General features: G+C 36.1%; 2 protein-coding genes across 5 annotated transcripts; both read left to right on the plus strand.

Moving 5' to 3' along the window:
- The first annotated feature begins 259 nt into the window (after positions 1 to 259).
- Positions 260 to 4,681, plus strand: LOC132035192 (uncharacterized). The gene is made up of 3 exons (XM_059425479.1): positions 260 to 577; positions 3,967 to 4,074; positions 4,175 to 4,681. The coding sequence occupies exons 1-3, from the start codon at positions 260 to 262 to the stop codon at positions 4,484 to 4,486; spliced, it is 738 nt and encodes a 245-aa protein (XP_059281462.1). The 3' UTR covers positions 4,487 to 4,681.
- Positions 4,682 to 7,087: 2,406 nt separating this feature from the next.
- Positions 7,088 to 17,005, plus strand: LOC132032797 (pentatricopeptide repeat-containing protein At4g39530). Of its 4 annotated transcripts, none has more exons than XM_059422531.1 (4): positions 7,088 to 10,216; positions 10,457 to 10,556; positions 11,619 to 11,756; positions 16,592 to 17,005. In XM_059422531.1, the coding sequence occupies exon 1, from the start codon at positions 7,262 to 7,264 to the stop codon at positions 10,190 to 10,192; it is 2,931 nt and encodes a 976-aa protein (XP_059278514.1). In that variant the 5' UTR covers positions 7,088 to 7,261; the 3' UTR covers positions 10,193 to 10,216; positions 10,457 to 10,556; positions 11,619 to 11,756; positions 16,592 to 17,005. The 4 variants fall into 4 exon arrangements, with proteins under 4 accessions (XP_059278514.1, XP_059278512.1, XP_059278513.1 ...); XM_059422529.1 differs by having other exon boundaries at positions 11,622 to 11,756; XM_059422530.1 differs by having other exon boundaries at positions 7,088 to 10,556.
- The last annotated feature ends 3,466 nt before the right edge of the window (positions 17,006 to 20,471 follow it).

Raw genomic sequence — 20,471 nt, forward strand, 5'->3', positions numbered from 1 at the left:
AATAGTGAGTTCCCTTTAATTTCCTCTTCTTCTTTTTTTTCAAATTCCTATCAAATGTAACGAACAGAGTTCGGTAACTACTCGACGGAGACTAAATATGTAAATTTTTAACAAATTTAAGGGACCAAAACTGTTAAATACATACTTAAGGAGGACACTTTTGAACCTACCATCAAATAAAGGACCACTTTTGTCATTTTCTCCTTTTTCTCTTTAACTATACTACCCTGTTATCTTCAGCTTAAACCCTTTCACAACAATGGCTATTCCAAAACCCTCATTACTACTACTCTTTTTACTAACACTCTCATTACTTTCTTTCTCATCACAATCTCACACTAACACAAATCACGTTCATTCCCCCTGTGCCGATACGAAAGTAGAAAGATACGATGGGTTCAGTTTTGGTATCGCATTTGCTCAGAGAACTTCATTCTTCATTAACAGCAGCTCAGTACAATTATCTCCTTGTGATCGTAGACTTTTTCTTTCTTCAGTGAATTCTCAACTTGCTGTTTTCCGCCCTAAAGTTGATGAAATTACACTCCTTACTATCAATACTTCCAATTTCTTCCCGGTAAAAACCCTTCTTTATCTATTGTTTTCGAATTTTTGTATTTTTTGTGAGTGTTAGGAAAATTAATGGGTGATTTGGGAGATATCAATTTGGAGTGGGTTTTGTTTGGATTTTTTTGATTTTCAACCATTAACACTTTTATCTACTATTTTTGATACTTTTTTTTTTGTATATTTTGTGTAATGTAAGGAAAATTTAGGGGGTGCTTTTGGTGGTAAGGTAGATCTGAAATGGGTTTTCTGTGGAATTTTGATTAACTACTTGAAGTTGTTGAATAACGAATTGTTTGAAATGTGTTTTGTGGTTATTACTTTGGGGTGGACTACATGAATACTGTTTATCAGTTTTTATAGTAATTTGATTTTGAGATGGAAGGTGCTTAAATCAATTATTTAAGGCATTTACTATTTGGGTAATGAATGATTTCTGAAGCTAGTACTATATGTGGTTCTGGAAAGTCCTTTCTTATTAGAGAGTTTGAATAGAATAGAGTAACTTGAACATGTCTGCTAAATTGAATAAATGGCTGAATGGAAGTCATATGAGAATCAAACTACTATAAAAATGAACTTCTGTTAGTATTGAATTCAAGGAGACAGGAGAGTTTCTGATTTATGAAAAGGAGAAAAGTACATTAGGATAAAGAAAACCTAAAATGTTACTCCTTCCGTCCCATTTTAAGTGTCTTAATTTGACTGGGCACAAAGTTTTAGGAATAAAAGAAGACTTTTGAATTTTGTGGTCTTAAATTAAAAATGTGTGTAACAACAACATACCCAGTTGAATCTCACAATGTAGGGTCTGGGAGGGTAAAGTGTACGCAGACCTTACTTAAAACTCGCGTGGAAGGAAGGTAGGGAGGCATTTCGAAAGACCTGCGACTCGAAAGAAACGGGGAAAACAGTCATTACGGACAAGCAAATCAAAAGCAATGAAAAAATGAGAAATAACAAGAGCAAAGAAGTCATGATAAAACAGCATGGATAGACAAGATCCAACACATAAAAGCAGTTTAATAATACTTCCTAATAGGGGAAAGAAATCCCCGAGGCCCCCCGCTAGCCTTCTACCCTGATACTCGACCTCCACCCCCTTCTATGCGGCCGTATCCTCTCAGAAGTCAAATGGCGTCATATCCCGCCGAATCACCTCTCCCCAGTTCCTGCACTTACCTTTACACTCCCTCCTCAAGCCCACCACCGCCATCCTCTCACACCTCCCCTCACTGGCGCATCAACGCATCTCCGCTGCACATGGCCGAATCATCTCAACCTCCCTTCCCGCATCTTATCCACCACAGGGGCCACACCCACCTTGTCCCGAATCACTTCATTCCGAATCCTATCTCTCTGGTATGCCGCACATCCATCATTTTCCGCGTCTCTCGTTACCTTCATTTTCCGGATCGCGGGCTTTCTTACGGCGGCAAAGATTCCGTCCCATACAACATAGTCGGTCTAACCACGCTTTGTGGGGCTTTCCCTTTAGTATAGGCGGCACCTTTTATCGCACGACGTCCGGGATGCAAGCTTCCGTTTCGTCCGTCCCGGTTCAATACGATGTGTGACATCGTCGTCAATCTCGCCATTCCGCTTGGATGATTGACTCGGTACTTGAAACTTTCTTTCTTCGGGATGACGAGTATCTAGCGCACGTCTCGTCCTCTACCCGACTCTCGTCACCGAACTTGCACTCGAAATACTCTGTCTTAGTCTGCTTCGACTTGAAACCCTTCGACTCCGGGGTCTCGCGCCAAACCTCCGGTCTCGCGTTAACACCGCTCCGCGACTCGTCAATAAGCACAATGTCATCTGCAAATAACATGCGCCACGGCACCTCTCCTTGAATGCGGCTTGTCAGTGCGTCCATTGCCAAAGCAAACGAAAACGGGCTAAGAGCGTACTCCTGGTGCAGGCCCATCGTGACTGGGAAGTGTTCTAAGTCACCTCCAACCATCCTCACTTGGGTCTTGGCTCCATCATACATGTCCTTAATTGCTCTAATGTATGCTACAAGAACAAAATGTCCTTTGAATCTTGTGGTTTTAAACTTGCCATGTAGAATGTTTGAATTGACAACTTACTAAATATAGAAAGAGACACTCTTTTTGAGGCAAACCAAAAAGGAAAGTACGACACTTAAATTGGGACAAAGGGAGTAATAGATTATGCTAAGTAATACCAGACAACTGCTAGTGTCAGAACATCAGCAGAAAGAACAAGAAAACACAGTGGTGGAAGACTATCCCAACGTGCATATGGTGGACAGTGTGGAGGGAAAGAAACACTACATGTTTTGTAGTTATGGCGAACACAATCCAACTGGTCAATAAATGTACAGTTTTGTTCTCTTTTTGGTGGAAACAGGAGTCTGTAAGTGATGCAGACTCAATTCTTAGCCTCTTAGAATCCGCATAAAATTTGAAAGGGATTTTTTCAGTTTTTTGCTCAAACAGCAATTCGTTTAGCACTCCTTGGCGTTGTTTTTATAATGCAATTACTTTTCTCTTAAAAGAAAAGACAGAATTTGAGGGAATTAACAAAAACAAATTAGGATAAAGAATATAAAAAGAAGAGAATACCAAAGGGTCAAATAAATTGGTATTTGGAGGGTGAAAGTGGCGGAGTAGTTTCCAATAGTTGATTCTTGTATTTCTTTTTTAATTTTATAAAAAAGCGATGCTTGTATTAACCTAGAGTATACAAGGGGCGCACACACAATAGAACTCCATAAGCAGTCCCTTCCTCTATATTGTCTACTGGAATGTTGTAGTATGACAGATATGCATTGCCTTTCTCTACTCTCCTTAAGAAGTGTCTTTTTGGCATCTGAGGTAAGGTAGTTGAGACATTGGGGATGTGATTTTTTGGGGATAAGGTCCAACGCGGTGCGCACCTCAACTATTTGACCAGCAATCTTCCACCACCACATATACCGAGTAACTCTCCCGCCAAGGATTATGCAGATAGAAAGAAATCAACTATTGGTTTTTTGGTTCTTCTGGGGTTTGAACCCTAGTCAGTTTTTAATCCCACTCCATTGTTCATCAGGCCCAACCTTTAGGTTTGTTGGGAATGGGAATGGGAATCATTTCAAATTCCCCTCAAAATAACTAGACTATCTTTTACAGTTTTAGTGTGGCTCATGTTCTCAACCACCGTGTCTCTTTCTCTACCTTTGGCAAGCTATCTACTTTTAGCTTAACTCATCATGAACTTTTACTTACAATCGTTGTCTTCCTATATTCACTGACATTGGTAACTCATTAGTATGTTTTCATTATGCATATTTTGGAAATTTGTCTCATCGACTTCCCAGTTGCAGATTGTTAATAGTTCAATACATTTATGCATCCTGTAATCTCCTTTATTGCTTCTGCTGGATAGCAGGATTCTTATGGAGGATACATGGTAGCATTTGCTGGTCGGAAGTATGCTGCAAGGTCTTCGCCAGCTTTTGTTGCTAACACCACATACACCGTAACAAGCTTTACCCTGGTAAGCAAGCAAACATGCTTTCTGCAAGTTCTTGGCATCACACTTGGTCAAATTTTGCGTTAAAAGAAATTCACAATGACTCCGGATCGTGTTGATACAGGTACTCGAATTCAAAAAGGGTAGGTTGGAGAACTTATACTGGAAAAGAGATGGATGTGCATCTTGCTCAGGCAAATCCAACTTTGTGTGCCTCAACCATCAAGATTGTGCCATTAGGACTAATAAATGCAAGAATAGAGGTGGCAGCGTCGATTGTAGCCTTGGGATACAACTTACGTTTTCCGGCACAGATAAACATGAAAAGGTCTTCAATTCATGGTACGAAGTGAAGAATCTTCGTCAATACTCTCTCTACGGCCTTTATTCCAATCTCAGAAGTTCTCTCACAAGTCAATACAACAATTTTTTCTGATTGTTGATTATTTTGTAGAGTAGCATTTTGTAAGCTTTACTTGTTGAGAATGCCTTCTTTGTCATCATTCTTGGTGTTTCTGGATCTTGATGGCTTTGGTAATCTTTATTTACTTTAATTCATTGACGTCTTTTCTCAGCTAGAAACGAGAAGCTAATGTAGTTAAGAGTAATTATTTTTTCTTTGATTTTTCAAGTTTATTTTTGAGTCTTTCGCATTGGGCCCGCCAAAAGACTCATGAATCCGGATTTGCATCGGGAAGTCTCAGTAAACAGCTCCCTAACAAAAGCGATTTCATACCCGGGCTCGAATCCGAGACCTCTGATTATGGATGAAGAATACTTACCACTAATAAGTAGTTAACTGGTTGGCTTGAAAAGTGGCATGGACAATATAATTAGAGTTAGACCTCTCTATAACGACCCTCCTCTATAACAACTATGTTACTATTGAAATGCTATGTTATATCATATATTTTTCACATGTTTCTATAGTAGTCGGAAAATAACCAAACAAATGACACCATTATAAAGAGGTTTGACTGTATGTCAAGAAACATTTGGTAGTGTTATGGTTGGAGACGGTGGCAAATTTAGGGGGTTAAAAAGGGTCACATGAACACAGGGGCGGAGCTAGCCCTTCGGGCGTGGGTTCGGTCGAACCCAGTAGCTTTGGTCCGAATCATATATTTGTATGAAATATTTTGTCAAATATGTACAAATTATTTATTTAGAACTCGGTAATTTTTAAATTAGAACCCGAACCCATAGGAGCAATTGAAGAATCCCATAAAAATGCGTGAACACATGGTCACCCGATTAAACTCGATTTGCAATATTATGTGTATAATTTTTAAAATATATCTAATATTATCTTTTGGAACACATGCTACAAAAGGCTTGATTGAAAGTTAAGTTATTTACCAAGAGGTTCAAGGATCAATCCCAGCAAGAAGTGTTGAACAACACTCTCTTTTTTTTTTAGTAAAAGAACTTAGAATAAGTTTGATAAATCTTTTTGGTTTTATATGAATTCTATATAACTAGTCAAAAAATTATGAGAATATCAAAATACAACAATTATATTTTATCCAATCTTGAGGATCAATCGTTGAAGTTTTTGTGCATGGGAAATATCGCGAGATCATGGATATCAAAATCATATTCTCTCTTTAAGTTACATATTTGATTAGCAAAGATTAAATTTAATTATAAATTATGTAACAGTAATTATTTAGTCATATTTTGATTCTTTTCACAAGAATTCACTAGTAACAACAATAAATTAAGGATAATAATGCTAATTTTCTCACGAATGCCCAAAAAAAAAAAGGGTATTCTCCGTAAAGGCAATTCCCCCAACACAAGATTTCTACATGCACAAGGTGCATTTGAAAACAAAATTTACACAAAGAATTGTGAGCGTGAGATGTTATAGTCCATTGCAAAATATGAGACTTGAGTCTCATATTGGTGTTGCAATGTGTTGATGTATGGTTCATATAATCTTGGGCTCTCCCACTTCAATAGTTAGCTTTTGGGATGTGATTCTCTCTTGATTATATCAACAGTATCAGAGCGCCCATACAACCAGTCGTTGGTGCTTGGGCACCAGACTCGAAGATGACTACAGGGAAAAGCTACCAACTTGTGGTGGTTTGTTATAGTCAATTGCATAGTATACTTGATCAGTGGCGGAGCCACATGGGACTTGCACAGGTGTTCGTAGAACCCTCGGAAAAAAACACAGGTTTTTACAAGGTTAAAATTATTTTTTATGTATATATAATAGATGTTAAACCCCATAAGAAGCCGTATGTTTACTTTTTTATATTTTGAACCACTCAAGGTGAACTTAAACTCCACTACTGTACTTGATCCTTCATTGGTATTGAAATGTGTTGATGCAAGGCTTTCTCATTTGAGGTGTGATTTTCCTTGAGTTGTATCATGAGACCAGAAGAGAAAAAAACCTTAATGAAAAGGGTCGAAGTGCACATACAACGGATTTGAGAATCAATACTTAAAACATAATTGAAATTTATAAATTTTTGCAAGTTTAGCAGCTTCAAAGTCAAACATTCGGACAAGTTATAGCCTGTTTAGCCAAGCTTATTTTTTTCTCAAAAATGCTTATTTATTTTTGAATAAGTGTTTATTTTCAAAACATGAGGTGTTTGGCCAAACTTCTGGGAGAAATTAAGTGCTTTTAGAGAGCAGCAAAAACTATTTTTCAGAAGCTAAAAAAATAGCTTCTGTTCAAACGCAATTTTAAGAAAAATATACGTAGAAGTACTTTTTAAAAGATAAACGCTAGTGCTGCTCAAAAGTGTTTTTCTAGTTCACCTGCCAAACACAAACTATTGTTTGTCAAAAATAATTTTTTGAACAACTTTTTAAAAATAAGCTGATTTTAAAAGTGTATAACTTCAACTTGAAGCACAATTTCAGCTCCAAATATTAACACCCAAGGGATTCCAACAACAAGAAGTAGCAATCTCTAGTTTTAAGCTACCATTTTCGATTTCTCAAGAACCATATTTACAAATCTGGTGGGATTATACTGGATATGTTGTTGTTGTTGCTGCTGCTGTAAGAACCATATTTAGAAACTCTACCGCCAACTATTCAAACCAGCAAGTAAAACTCCATTTTCAGCTCAAACAAATGGTCTACATAAGATTTTTTTTTTTTCTGTCAACATCATCAGTAGATGCAAAACACATTATGAAAATTTGGAACATCATTCATCTTCACTTTTCCTTGTAGAAAATGCATGTTTCTCCATGCAATGAAAAAACTCTGTCAAATAAGCTGCAAATTTAATTCACCTTCATCAAAATTTCTATTCAGACACTTCACAGTCTCATCATCTCAAGAAAAAGAAAACTATCCAATTATTTCCTTTAACAGAAGGACCCAACGTCATTATTTAAGCAAATTATTATTCTCATTACCCAAACAAGCCACTAACTCAACATCCCAATACGAAGAAATACATGCCCAAGTAATTATTTCCGGGTTTGAAAGCAATAATTTCCTTAACAACATCCTCATTCAATCGTATTCGATTTCGGGTTGTTTGGACTATGCGCGTAAGGTGTTCGATAAAATGCCTAAAAGGGATATGATTTCTTGGTCTTCATTGATTACTATGTATACCCAACATGGGTTTTATGAAGAAGCCTTGCTGGTTTTTGGTGAGTTGAGAAGTAGTTATAAGCTATGTTGTGCGGACTCTTCAAAAATACTGCGGCAGCACCCGTGTAGGATCCTCCAAGAATGCGCTACTTTTGGAGAATCCGACACGCACCCGTCGACATTTTTGAAGAGTCCAAGCAACATAGATCATAAGGAGGAGGAGGGCACTAATTTTGGAGGATCCGACACGCACACATTGACATTTTTAAAGAGTCCGAGCAACATATGTTATAAGGAGGAGGAGGGCACTAATTTTGGAGAATCAGACACGCACCCGTCGACGTTTTTAAAGAGTCCGAGCAACATAGGTCATAAAGAAGGGGAGGAGGCCACTAATTTTGGAGGATCCGACACGCATCCGTTGACATTTTTAAAGAGTCTGAGCAACATAGGTTATAAGGAGGAGGAGGGCCCGAATGAGTTTGTTTTGGCTAGTGTTGTTAGCTGTTGTGGAAGGTTAGGTAGCATTGTAAAAGGTGCTCAATTGCATTGTTTTGTGGTTAAAAGTGGTTTCAATCAGTTTGTGTATGTGGGAACGTCGTTAATCGATTTTTACTGGAAGATTGGAGATGTAGACGCAGCAAGATTAATCTTTGATGATTTGTTGGTGAAGAGTACGGCTACTTGGACCGCGATTATTGCAGCGTGTGTGAATGCGGGGAAGAGTGAAATTTCGTTGAAGTTATTGAGAAATATGTTGGAGACTGATGTTGTTCCTGATAACTATGTGGTTTCGAGTATTTTGGGTGCATGTTCATCGATCGAGTATCTTGAAGGAGGAAAGGAAATTCATGGTTATGTGCTTAGACGGGGGGCAGATATGGATGTTACTGTGAGTAATGTACTTATTGATTTTTATATGAAGTGTGGTAAGGTTAAGACTGCAAGGATGGTTTTTGATCAAATGGAAGTTAAAAACATTATTTCTTGGACAACGATGATCTCCGGATACATGCAGAATTCTTCCGACTGGGAAGCCCTAAGCATGTTTAGAGACATGAATAGTTTGGGTTGGACGCTAGATAGATTTGCTTGCAGTAGTGTGCTTATTTCTTGTGGATCGCTTGAAGCTTTAGATTTGGGAAGACAAGTGCATGCTTATACCGTGAAAGCTAGTGTTGTTTCTGATGGCTTTGTGAAGAATAGCTTGATCGATATGTACGCAAAATGTGATTCATTTGATGATGCAAGAAAGGTTTTTGACGTTATGGTTAATCATGATGTAATCTCTTACAATGCTATTATTGAGGGTTGTTTAACGCAGGATAGGCTGTATGAAGCTTTTGATCTATTTGCCGAAATGAGAGATAATCTGATTCTTCCAAGCCGTTTGACTTTTGTTAGCCTGCTCGGTGGAGCAGCTTCGCTGTTCTCCGTGGAGTTAAGTAAGCAACTTCACGGTCTCACCATAAAATTTGGTTTTTCTGCTGACATGTTTGTTTGTAGCATCCTAATAGATGTGTACTCAAAATGTTCATGTATTAAAGATGCGAGGCTAGTATTCATTGAAATGAATGAGAAGGATATGGTTGTATGGAATTCTATGTTGTTTGGGTATATACAGCAGTGTGAAAATGAAGAGGCTCTAAAGCTCTTCCTAGAATTACAGCATTGTTTGCAAAGGCCAAATTATTTGACTTTTGTTGCCCTCATTGTTGCATCTAGTAACCTAGTAAGTCTCCTGCATGGTATCCAGTTCCATAACCAGATTGTAAAAATCAGCCTAGATTTTGATCCACATGTTACAAATGCACTTGTTGATATGTACTCCAAGTGTGGAAGCTTGGAAGAAGCACGGAGAATGTTTAATTCCACTCTCAAGAGAGATATCGCATGTTGGAATTCTATGATATCCACTTATGCACAGCATGGAGAAGCAAAGGAAGCTCTTAATATGTTCGAAAAAATGATAAATGATGGACTTAAGCCCAATAATGTCACTTTTATTGGAGTTCTTTCAGCATGTAGCCATGTTGGGCTTGTCAAAGAAGGATTTCATCACTTTTATTCCATGTCCGGTTATGGTATTGAACCAGAAACAGAGCATTATGTTTGCATGGTTTCTCTCTTGGGTCGAGCTGGTAAACTGGTCGAAGCAATGCAATTCATTGAAAAAATGCCAATTCCACCAGCCGCCATTGTGTGGAGGAGTTTGCTTAGTGCGTGTAGAGAAGCTGGTCATATAGACTTGGGTAAATATGCAGCATCGATGGCAATATCTGTTGATCCAAAAGATAGTGGATCATATGTCCTACTTTCAAATATTTATGCATCTAAAGGCATGTGGATCAATGTCAAAAAGTTAAGAGAGAAAATGGATAGCAATGGTGTTGTGAAAGAAACAGGGTGTAGTTGGATAGAAATAAATAATGAGGTGCATTTATTTACTGCAAGAGACCGAAGTCATCACCAAACTGATTTGATATATTCATTTATGGAGCTTTTGATTCGGCATATGAAAGGGATAGGATATGTTCCTGAGGATAGTGCCTTCTCAAATGAGTAACATCTCTATGTCATCTTTGCCGTGGTATGCGAAGAGGCTTTGGTTTGAATCGTCTTAAAGTTATTTTCTATTGCAAGTTTTGCCCTATTTTCTATTTGGTCTAAGTTTTCCCACTGCTTTTCCTTCTGTTACCATAATCTATCCATCATTACCAGATGCCTCTTTTTTATTTATTCATTTTCAATCGTATCATTCTTCCAGAGGTTTGGACTTTGGATTTAAAGATTCCCTCTGTGCTTACACATTTTCTTATCCATGTATCAGATATGCCATTATCAAGAAGACAGTGAGTAAGGCGGTCATAGATACCCAAAATGACAATTAGAAGCAAGACATTATATTAGGGTTCTGTTGCTGTCAAAAGGTGAGGCACTTAAGCTGATGTAATTTTTGAATTTCATACATCTCAGTTTTTGATAATTAAATCATGGATAATTGCCATTTACTCATGACATCATATATTCAGCAATTTGCTTAAGTATCTCTTATAGATAGCATTTCATAGGCTTGTAAGCCTAGCTATATATTTGTACTCTGATGTATCAAGATTGTTAAAGCTTTCTCAAGTTCTTTAGTCTAGGAAAGTGTTATCACTGAACTTTTTGGTGTTCACTAGCCCCTGCTTTACACGAGTTTACTTCACCCAAAACGTCACATTTTCTTATGTTCTGTCAGACACTAAGGGAGTTTAAACTTTGTTAACCAGAAAAAGAGACGCTCCACTTGGAGTCTTATCCTTAAAAGTAGATGCCATTTATTTTAAGCCATATGGGGACTTTCAAGCAGGTATACATTCTTTTGTCAACAACAACTAAGCCTCAGTCCCAAACAAGTTGGAGTCGGCTAAATGAATCTCCACTTCTTCATTTAAGCTCATTTCATATCGTCATCATACTAAATATAATAAAAATGAAGAATAAGTAAAATATATATATAAATAGTAGTAATAATAATAATAATAGTATTAGAAGTTCTCTAACAAATGTATACCCTTCTTTTATTAGTCTCTACAATTGGTCATTCCAAACCCTTGGAAGATGAAGAATTGCTCTTGTTTTGTTCAAGTGTTATATTGCTTTTTAGTCTCTCTCTCTCTCTCTCTCTCTCTCTCTAACTTCTTTGTAATGAAGTTAATAGTACATCTAATCCAGTTATGCAAACAGCCAGTGTCATTCGAAGATTAGCTTCCTGATATAACTGGTGAGAACCATTTCGCAATCATTTCATTTCGGTTTTACTGGATGCTACAGTTTTGGCAAGCTAATTTCTTTCAAATGCCTTGGCCTGTACCTCAAGAGTTTGATAAAAAAGAAGTGGGGATATACCTATTGACTAGAGTATTGCTGTACTTCCCATTCTATATGTCTCTGTGCATGCATAGATATGACTGGACATACTTAGTGCAATCAGATTTTCTTTTATTTAGCAGGTTTCTTCTTTGGTTTGGATGGAGCTTTATCCAATCAGGTCAGGAACAAAACTGAAAACCGTGGACCAATATGAGCCCTGCAACAAGGCTTCTGCTCTGAATGAAAGATATCCAAGGCCTTCGTGCGAGGTTATGGTATGTATTTTATATTTTCTTCAATCCATGATTTTGTTAAATAAGTTTGTTGATAGCTGTTGCATGTAGACTCACCATTACACTCAATAACACCCAAATCCAATTCCAAAGTGTCCTTCCAAACATGTCTTTAATGAAAAGGAAGAATAAGGGCGATGACATTGTAAGTCTTCTTGATCATTTAGTTGGACGTTGTGAACAAAGTTAAATGATTTGTGTTGTTGTGGCGGCACAGTTATAGTAAGATAGTTGAGGCATCCATTGTTAAGGATTGGTAGGGGGAAAGAAGGATAGAAGACGGAACAAATGAAGATTAGCTAGAAGTAGTAGAAGATGATAAATTCATAAGGATATTTCCTGTTTGGTTGCTAATATCAGTGTTACTTAATCGAGAAAGTGCTAGTTTGACCAGCTTATAAGCTTAGCCAAACACCCTCTTATATTGAAACCTTTAGCCGTATTTAAGAGGAAAGCCACATTTCGTGGTTTTCTTGGATCTGGTCTAGATTGGATATAATCTGGGCTTTAAAAGTAGCAATTGCATTTGGTACCCAATTTTCACCTTGCCATTTAAGTTATACCCAGTGTTGGCAAACTTCAGGCAAAAGCTGCTCCACGTTTACTGTGCTAAAAGTTGGGAAACGTTGCACATACAATATGCAACACTTCCTCTCATATACACAAATGAGGTACTGTAAGTTAAATGAAATGGATAAATAGAAACATTTACGAGTTGAAAAATGAATAAATTAAGTTGAGGTATCATAGATAAAATTGATGAGTTACCATGAATGAAATGTCTGAAGTTTGGGATTGACAGGCCAAACTTTAGACAAAAATATCTAAAGTTTGTGACAGCCAAACTTCGAAAAAACATTTTGTCCGAAGTTTGGGACTACTTGCAAATTTTTGTCACCTCAGCTGTGGCTTAAATGATGATTCCAAAATCAGCTATGTATGCACTTGACCCACTTTAAACATGTAAAACTGATTCATTTTTTTGCGCGGATTGCCCTTCGTTTGGGGTGGTCTTTAAATTTTACCCCTCAAATTTGTGGTCTTTAAATTTTGCCCTTCATATTTGTGGTCTTTAAGTTTTGCCCTTTGCTTGGAAAGGTGGAAGAATATATGAAGTTCTGGGTTCGAATCCCCGCTCGGTGCATAAAATAAAAAAATAATAGTGGGGGAGTGTATGCCGAATCCAAAGATACAATCTTTAAGGAAAAGTTAAAGTTATGCCGGATCCTAAGCATAACTAAACATAACCACTTTTAGTTAAACACAACTAAAAGTCCGCTTGATCCGCCCGCATAACTAAACATAACTAAAAGTCCGCCCTCCAAAGATATTCACTTTGCATTTCTAAGAAAGTATGCCTCGTTGAGCTTGCATTTTAATCTTCAGATATTGTTCCAACTCACATGCTTAATCTCGCTTACAAATTAACAACAATTAACATAAGTATGAATTGACTTCGAGACAAGCAACCCAAGCGATATGTCCAACTTAACTAATATAGAGTACTAGATTTTTCGAATCCGAGCTATTAAATTTAAAGTAACCATAAAACTTTTTGACAGTGAGTTTGTGGTAATTAAGTTATATCCCAAAGAAATTAACAAATCAATATTCTGCAGATTCGTGTGGATCCTCGTATATATACTTCAAAACCTAACAATAAATTGTTCGAATTAAGGAATAGAGTTAGTATCTCACGTTAATGACAATGGGTTCGTGCCTCGTGGTGTTTAACAATTAACATATCGCTATACAATGCAACCCATAATTAGTTTGGAATGACAAATACATATATATGCTTCAAGGCAAAGTCGGCCATAAGGCATAAGTATGCCCCATCGGCATAAGTTTGATAATTCGTTAACAAATTTATGCGACGGGGGCATACTTTTAACGGGCAAACTTGTATTAAATTTGTGAAGGAATTACCAAAGTTATCACCGCATACTTATGCTCCGCCTACGAGGCATAAGTATGCCTTCCGCATAACTTGGTAATTCCTTCATAAGTGTAAAATAGCGAAATTTAAACTCGCCTTGCGAATTTTTTTTAAAATTTTGACTTGTTTATGCCGGCAAAATTTAAAGATTTAAACATGAAAGTGAAAAATTTAAAAACTGATTGCGAATTGCCCTTCAAAGGATTTTATCAAGGCTAGGCCCAATCTTCGGATTCATTCTAGGTCCAATTGCTTTTTATATGTTCAAGTCATTACTCACCAAGTGATAGAAAATTGTTACTTTGTCATAAGGGTTCCATATCACTAGATATGTTCAATAGATCCAATGATTTTGAGGCTTTGCAATCAGTCAACTATGAAAGATTTGGTGATTCCTAATGCTTCCTCCACTGTTTTATGGCACTTATTTTATGTAGTACCATTTGGGTAGTACTTAAAATTTAGGATATCAATTTGACTTCTATATTTGATTGATAGATAGTACGTAGAAGAAAATATTTAGATAATAATGGAGAAGTATGACAATAACATATCAGTATTTAATTAAATTAATTTGAATTCTTGAAGATTTATATATGATGAAAGATCTAGTGTTAAAGATTTTTGAAGTCTTAAAATAGAAAAAGCTGTCACAAAATTTGGACGGACCAACCTTCACTTGCTTAAAGAATAGCTTCCACTTGATTGTAGGTCCCTCTATTATGGAAGGATTCTTGTATTAATTTAGGGTTAAAGGTGATTTTAATTGGTGTTTTACTATCAATCTATAAAATAATCAGAGGCGAATCCAGGATTTCAAGAGGATAAGTTCACCTTGAATTTTTTTTTTTTTTTTAAAAGACGCAAAAGTGCATTTAGTAGGGTTCAATCCCACAATCTTAAGGGATTAAACCCAACACTTAACCAGTGTTCCACTCAGTCTAATTCAATCATGTGTTCCTTTAGTTAATATTAGATATATTTTAAGGATTATATACATAATATACCGAATTTAATCGAGTGACCATGTGTTCACATGACACATTTTTAATGGGTAGAATCGCCCCTGGAAATAATCATTCAAGAGTTAATATAGTTTTGTTTGGTTTCTCATCCGGTATTCGGTACCCGTTATGGACCCGACTAATCCAGATTCGTGCTGGGAAATTCCACTTTGAGGGTGAACAAGCTCCTATCACATGCGACTCTATTCTTAGAATTTGAACCCGAAATCTTTGATTAAGGATAAAAGAATACTTACCGTCCCATCATCATTTTTGCTGATTATTCAAGAGTTAATAGTTATCATCACCAAACTTGGAAAATGGGAGATTTAGTAGAATGGAGATCCAAGAATACGATAGGGCAATATCAATTAGTTTGTACCACAGAACTAGCCATATTTCCTTAACAAATTTTAATAGAACTCAAATCTCAATCTTTACACTCTAAACAGATACTTACCAGCAAAGGTTGTGAAGGGGTTATAAGTATCTTTTCACTATTAACCAGATATTTTGAGTATTCGAGTTCTGAAAATAGAGTATCTTTTGATAGAAAGCGCTTATCCCAAAGTGAGTTTTCCGATGCCAATCATTATTAGTAGAGTTCGAAAACAGGTGCTAAACACCGGATAAAAACGAAAAGGTCTTTATAGTGAACCTTCCATTAGGTGTAAGGTTCCATTCGAAAAGTATGTATACTATCTGTTCTTATCAGTTCAAAAATAAGAATTTGCAACATTAAACCTTTACTTATCTTGCACTATATTGTGCATTAGTCTTTCTTAAATACGGTTCAAAAATAGCAAAGAGAAAAGAAAGAAAAAGGTAGGGAAAAAAAAGAAGCTAAATTCCAAGAAAGTTAAAGAAGAAATAGAAAAGAGAAAAATTGCCTTTAAATGTTTGATATAATAGTGTTACTCTTTCCACTTTCCTTGTGCCGAATGTATCAAAATGAAGTTGCTACGGAGAGTACCATCATTGTCAATAGATGACAAATTTATGAAAAATCTTGCTTAACATAGGACTTTTCATTGTGTAAATCTCAAGAGTTTACACTTGGAAAGTTAGCCATCACTGACTAGTGACAAGTGAAGTCCTATCACTTTTTAAATCTGCCAAATAGTGCCTTAAAAAGCATCGTTTCTAGGTTGTGATTCATCACCTATTTTGGAAGGTAATGGAGTACTATGTCATGGTCGAGAGTCGTGATGAAATGAATAAGAATCATTTATCATTAACCAAAGGTCTTGTTTTGAGTCCTGAGAATAGGGGAAGTTATGGGTTCGGCAGAATTCAAGTAACTTTGGTCTAAAATTTGTATTTGTATTAAGAAATTCACTTAATATATATAAATAATCTATCCAGAACCCAGAGCTCATAAATTTAAAATTTTGAATCCGCCTCTTCTTGGGAAAGGAAAAAATCATGGTAGGAAGTGTTTTCCCTTTTAATGGATCTTATGCGGCGTAAATCTAAATTAATTAGGCTTCAAAGCGGGTCTAGATATCGGATGGTAAACCAAAAAGTACTATGCTTATCATCTCCTTTTATATGATAGCTTGCAAACTTTCTTTATCACTTGCTACTTCTTTCAATTATTTTCCAAACTTTTGATTTAATTACAAGGGATGTTCACAATGATTATTTAACAAATTGTGCTATTGACGCACCACTTAGCTTCTTGCCTTCCCAGTCAAGAATGTAAAGATTAGTTTATCTGATAAGTCTGACAATTAGTTACTGAAATTTGAAGATTGGAATTACATCACCAAAAGCTTTTAACCAAGTAATTGAATTTCAACCAAACAAATGCACGTACGTATGAACTAATTTTAATGTGAAATTATCAATATATTTTATCCATTTAATGTTAGGAAGGAGCTCGTTTAAAGGGATGCTCACCCATTTTCTGCTAGTGCTCTGTGAGGTTCCTGATCGAGGGCGGGTGCACGCAGACAAGTCAAGGTGTGAAGGACTGGCAAACTTCCAACATTTTAGGCAAATCTCATGTCGATAAAGGAGGGAAAAGTGAAGCATCATATAAGATAGAGCACAAGTTCGCATGACATGCACATTTTCAGGCTCAAAGATGACGTAGCTCAGAGGACGAACGCGTGAGGTTTGTTGGATCAAAGCAAACAATACGTGTCAGAGGTTTCGATTGTGACATATACAGCACTATAATCAGATTCTCCTAACACGATGATGGGGCAAACCTCATGGTCTAGTGGATACTCATTCCTGTTATTACGTTTCCCAATGTGTTATTACCCCACGCAAACCAAAAAAAAAAATACTAGAATACAAAACTCGTCATCTATTTTAAGCCTTCTAAGCTAAGAGTCTATGATCTCCAATGAAGCTGTTTCAATTTGTAATGAGATCATTGCTGATGATATCAAGCAAGTTTCATTTTTCAATATTATTTTAAAAAGTTTAACACATACACAGACAAAATCCAATGGTGGGTGTTTGCTAGCTATAAAGCTTTAAACAAAAGGTCAGCTAAATCTGATGTGGAATTGCAAATCAAGCAGCAAATATTTATCACAGACACACTTTTTCCTTCTCTTTTGTGTGTGCCACTTTGTCACCTGTCAAAGAATCCCACTTGTAACTATCAAGGGGTGTGACAAGCAGGGACGGACAAAAAATAAATATAATTGTTGGACCTTGAATTTTTTCTGGCTTCGAATTCATTCTACTTTTAAAATTTTAGATTAATCTTTCTTAAAATTAAAACAATTTTCACATATATTTATATTATGTGCCGAAAATATTGGGTTCAGTTGAAACCCTTCTACTTACTCTTAATTAGAGACTTCAAATAGACCCTTGAGAATGAAGAACTTTTTGATAGAGAATATTTTACTATCTTAGTCGTCTATCTAGACCGAATACAAATTAATTGAACGAGATTTTGAATATTGGATTTTTTTTCATTCGGCATTGGTATTAGCTTTGGACTCTCAATTAATCGGATACAGTTTTCCCTGCTAGAATTTTTTCATTCTTATGGCTCAAACCACAGTCTCTGATTAAAGATAGAGTGATCTTATTCTTTTTAAAAAAATAACTTTTGATGATAATACGATTGCCAGAAAAAAAAAAATCCACTTGTAGACATCTTATGCATCCAACAAGCTTTCAAATACAGACACGTGGAACACGTCATCCTCCAATACTAATTGAGGAAAGCACTATTTACTTTTTCTCTTTTTTACATTTTAGTTAGACATTCTTATTCTCAATAGGAAAAGGGTGAATAAAGTAGACGAGGGGGACTGTTGATAGAGTGGACTTATTGGACCACCTGAGTTTGCTGGAAGAAGAGAAACAGTTTAGTCCCCACACTACTTGCAATTTTTATTACTACTTTAAAGCTAAAAGAAAATTCTCCCCCCTTTTTTCTTTTTTTAATTAAAAATATTTTTCAAGAAAAGGCCTTGGGACTTTTAGGATCAGGTAGGAGGAAACTGTGTATTTGGTGAGCTATTATGTTTTTTTGTTTCATTCGGTGTGCGGTACTCATTTTGGATCCCGGCTAATTCGAATTTGCGTAGCATAAGGTCCATTAAAAGGAAAAACATTCCCCATCAGAATTTTTTTCCATTTTTAGGGTATAACCTATATGCAACTTTCATTACTTTTTTCTTCTCATCCGGTGTTTAATATCCGCTTTGAAGTCCAACTTTGGATCTTGGCTATTTCGAATGTGCGAGGCATAAGGTCCATTAAAAGGGAAAACATTCCATACCAGAATTTTTGTCCATTTTAGGGTATAACTTATATGCAACTTTCATTACTTTTTTCTTCTCATCCGGTGTTTGATATCTGCTTTGAAGTCCAATTAATTCAAATTCACATTAGAAAATTCCACTTTGTGGGTAAAGTACTCTCTTTCTAAGGTAGTGTATTTGGTAAGCTGTTATGTTTTCTTTTTCTCACCCGATATTCAACATCCATTTTGGGGCGTCAGTCAATCTAAATTCGCGTCGTGTAAGAGCATTTTCTATCATATTCCTTCCGCGTAAGACCCATTAAAGAAGGAAATACTCCTTGTCATGAGTTTTTTTATTCCCCGCATAACCCGAAACCTCTGATTATTAAATATCCATCCGCCGTGACCCTTGGTGGGTGGTGTAAGCTGTTATGTAACATTTCTCATATATGGATTTCTATGTTTCTTTGGTTAGCTATTATGTAACGTTTCATATATGGACTTCTATGTTTCTTTCGAAAGGACTAATTAGGTAGGAATCTGCACTACAAAATTAAGGTATTTAGTCTAATGATTGTATGCATTTAGTTCTAATCCAAGCAACATTTTACTGAAATCTTGGGAAGTTGGTACAAAATATGTATGTGTGAACGAGAATGGGTCCTGAGAAAATCTTCATGCGTACTACTAGAATACTTATTAAAAGTTGCAAGTCTTGAAAGTCTAATAATAATTTACAAGAAGTAGGATGACACATTACCTATCTAATGACTCATGATATCTTATCTCAGTATATAACCTTTTATAATGAACAAGTACATCTCCTCAATCTCAAAACGTCTTTACCCAATAAATATGAAACTTATAACTCTTGCAAAGTAATTTTAGAAAAATTATTTTTGATAAAAATCACTTTTCAAAATAAGCAGATATTGAAAATTTGTCCAAATAGATTGATAAATTAATGTTGGTTATCCTCTAATCATGTGGGTCTTGAACTAGGCCGTGCGTTTTGGGCTGGTTAGGCTCATGTGAAGCCTAGCGTTAATGAAGAATGACCATCAAGAGTTTTTCAGAAATTTTAAGTTAAGTCATGGCAATGAAAAATATTTGGTATGGAAGTACTATTTCCTCTTTAATAGTCATACACGGCGCGAACCTGAACTAATAAGCTCCGAAGTAAGTACCACATGGGAATTTTTTTTTAAAATCATTTAATCAATGAACTACATCCTAAAATCTCGGGTTTGATATGTGTTGTTTTCTTGCTCCCTATTTTATCAACCATTACTCTTGCACCCTATTTTACCAACCATAATTACTTGCTCCCTCATTACATTTGACAAAGTCCGACTGATGTGATGTAACTAAATATTGTAATTTAGTCAAACAAGATAAGAAAGAGTGAAAAACAATGCAAAAGCACGGTCTTTTCTGATTGGAGTTTTAGAATAAAGAAAAATATTTTTGATAGAAAATGTTTTCAAGAAAAATAAGTGAGTAGCTTATTTATTTTCTTGTGTTCGGTATGTAAGTAAAAAATATAATTCTAAAAGCTTTTATATATAATAAGACAAATACTGCAAGAAGTGGGGGTGGGGATAGGTGTGTCGGTTGGTGGGGGTGAGGGCTACATAGGTGGGGATCGATAGAGATGATGTGTGTTGGAGGGTGAGGAAGGACACAATCAATTGGGAAACTTGTTTTCTCTACTTTCACTGGAAAAATCATTTTTAAAATATTTATTTTCCTAGAGATATATGTTTCCCAAAAAAAATTCAGACAAACGTCTAAAGTTGTTTTGAAATGGGATAAACTTGAGGCATGACTTAAATAATGGCATCAAAATTGGAATCTGTTCTCTCCGTCCAAAAAAAATTATGACCGGAAGCACTTTTTCCTTAATTTACCTTATGCGACGTGAATTTGGATTAATGGAGCCTCAAAACGGATATCAAATATTGGATGGAAAAAAAATGTATAGTTTTTATTTTGGAATTTCCCTAAACTGGTGCCTCCATATCCTTGGATTA

This window comes from Lycium ferocissimum, chromosome 10 (assembly GCF_029784015.1).
Source record: "Lycium ferocissimum isolate CSIRO_LF1 chromosome 10, AGI_CSIRO_Lferr_CH_V1, whole genome shotgun sequence".
Classification (NCBI taxonomy): domain Eukaryota; kingdom Viridiplantae; phylum Streptophyta; class Magnoliopsida; order Solanales; family Solanaceae; genus Lycium; species Lycium ferocissimum.

Excerpts from the sequence above, each read along its gene's own strand:
- LOC132035192 (XM_059425479.1), top strand. The coding sequence starts at position 260 with ATGGCTATTCCAAAACCCTCATTACTACTACTCTTTTTACTAACACTC. Across the intron at positions 578-3,966 it reads ATACTTCCAATTTCTTCCCG|GATTCTTATGGAGGATACAT; the intron begins GTAAAAACCCTT and ends GCTGGATAGCAG. Across the intron at positions 4,075-4,174 it reads CCGTAACAAGCTTTACCCTG|GTACTCGAATTCAAAAAGGG; the intron begins GTAAGCAAGCAA and ends GTGTTGATACAG.
- LOC132032797 (XM_059422530.1), top strand. The coding sequence starts at position 7,262 with ATGTTTCTCCATGCAATGAAAAAACTCTGTCAAATAAGCTGCAAATTT.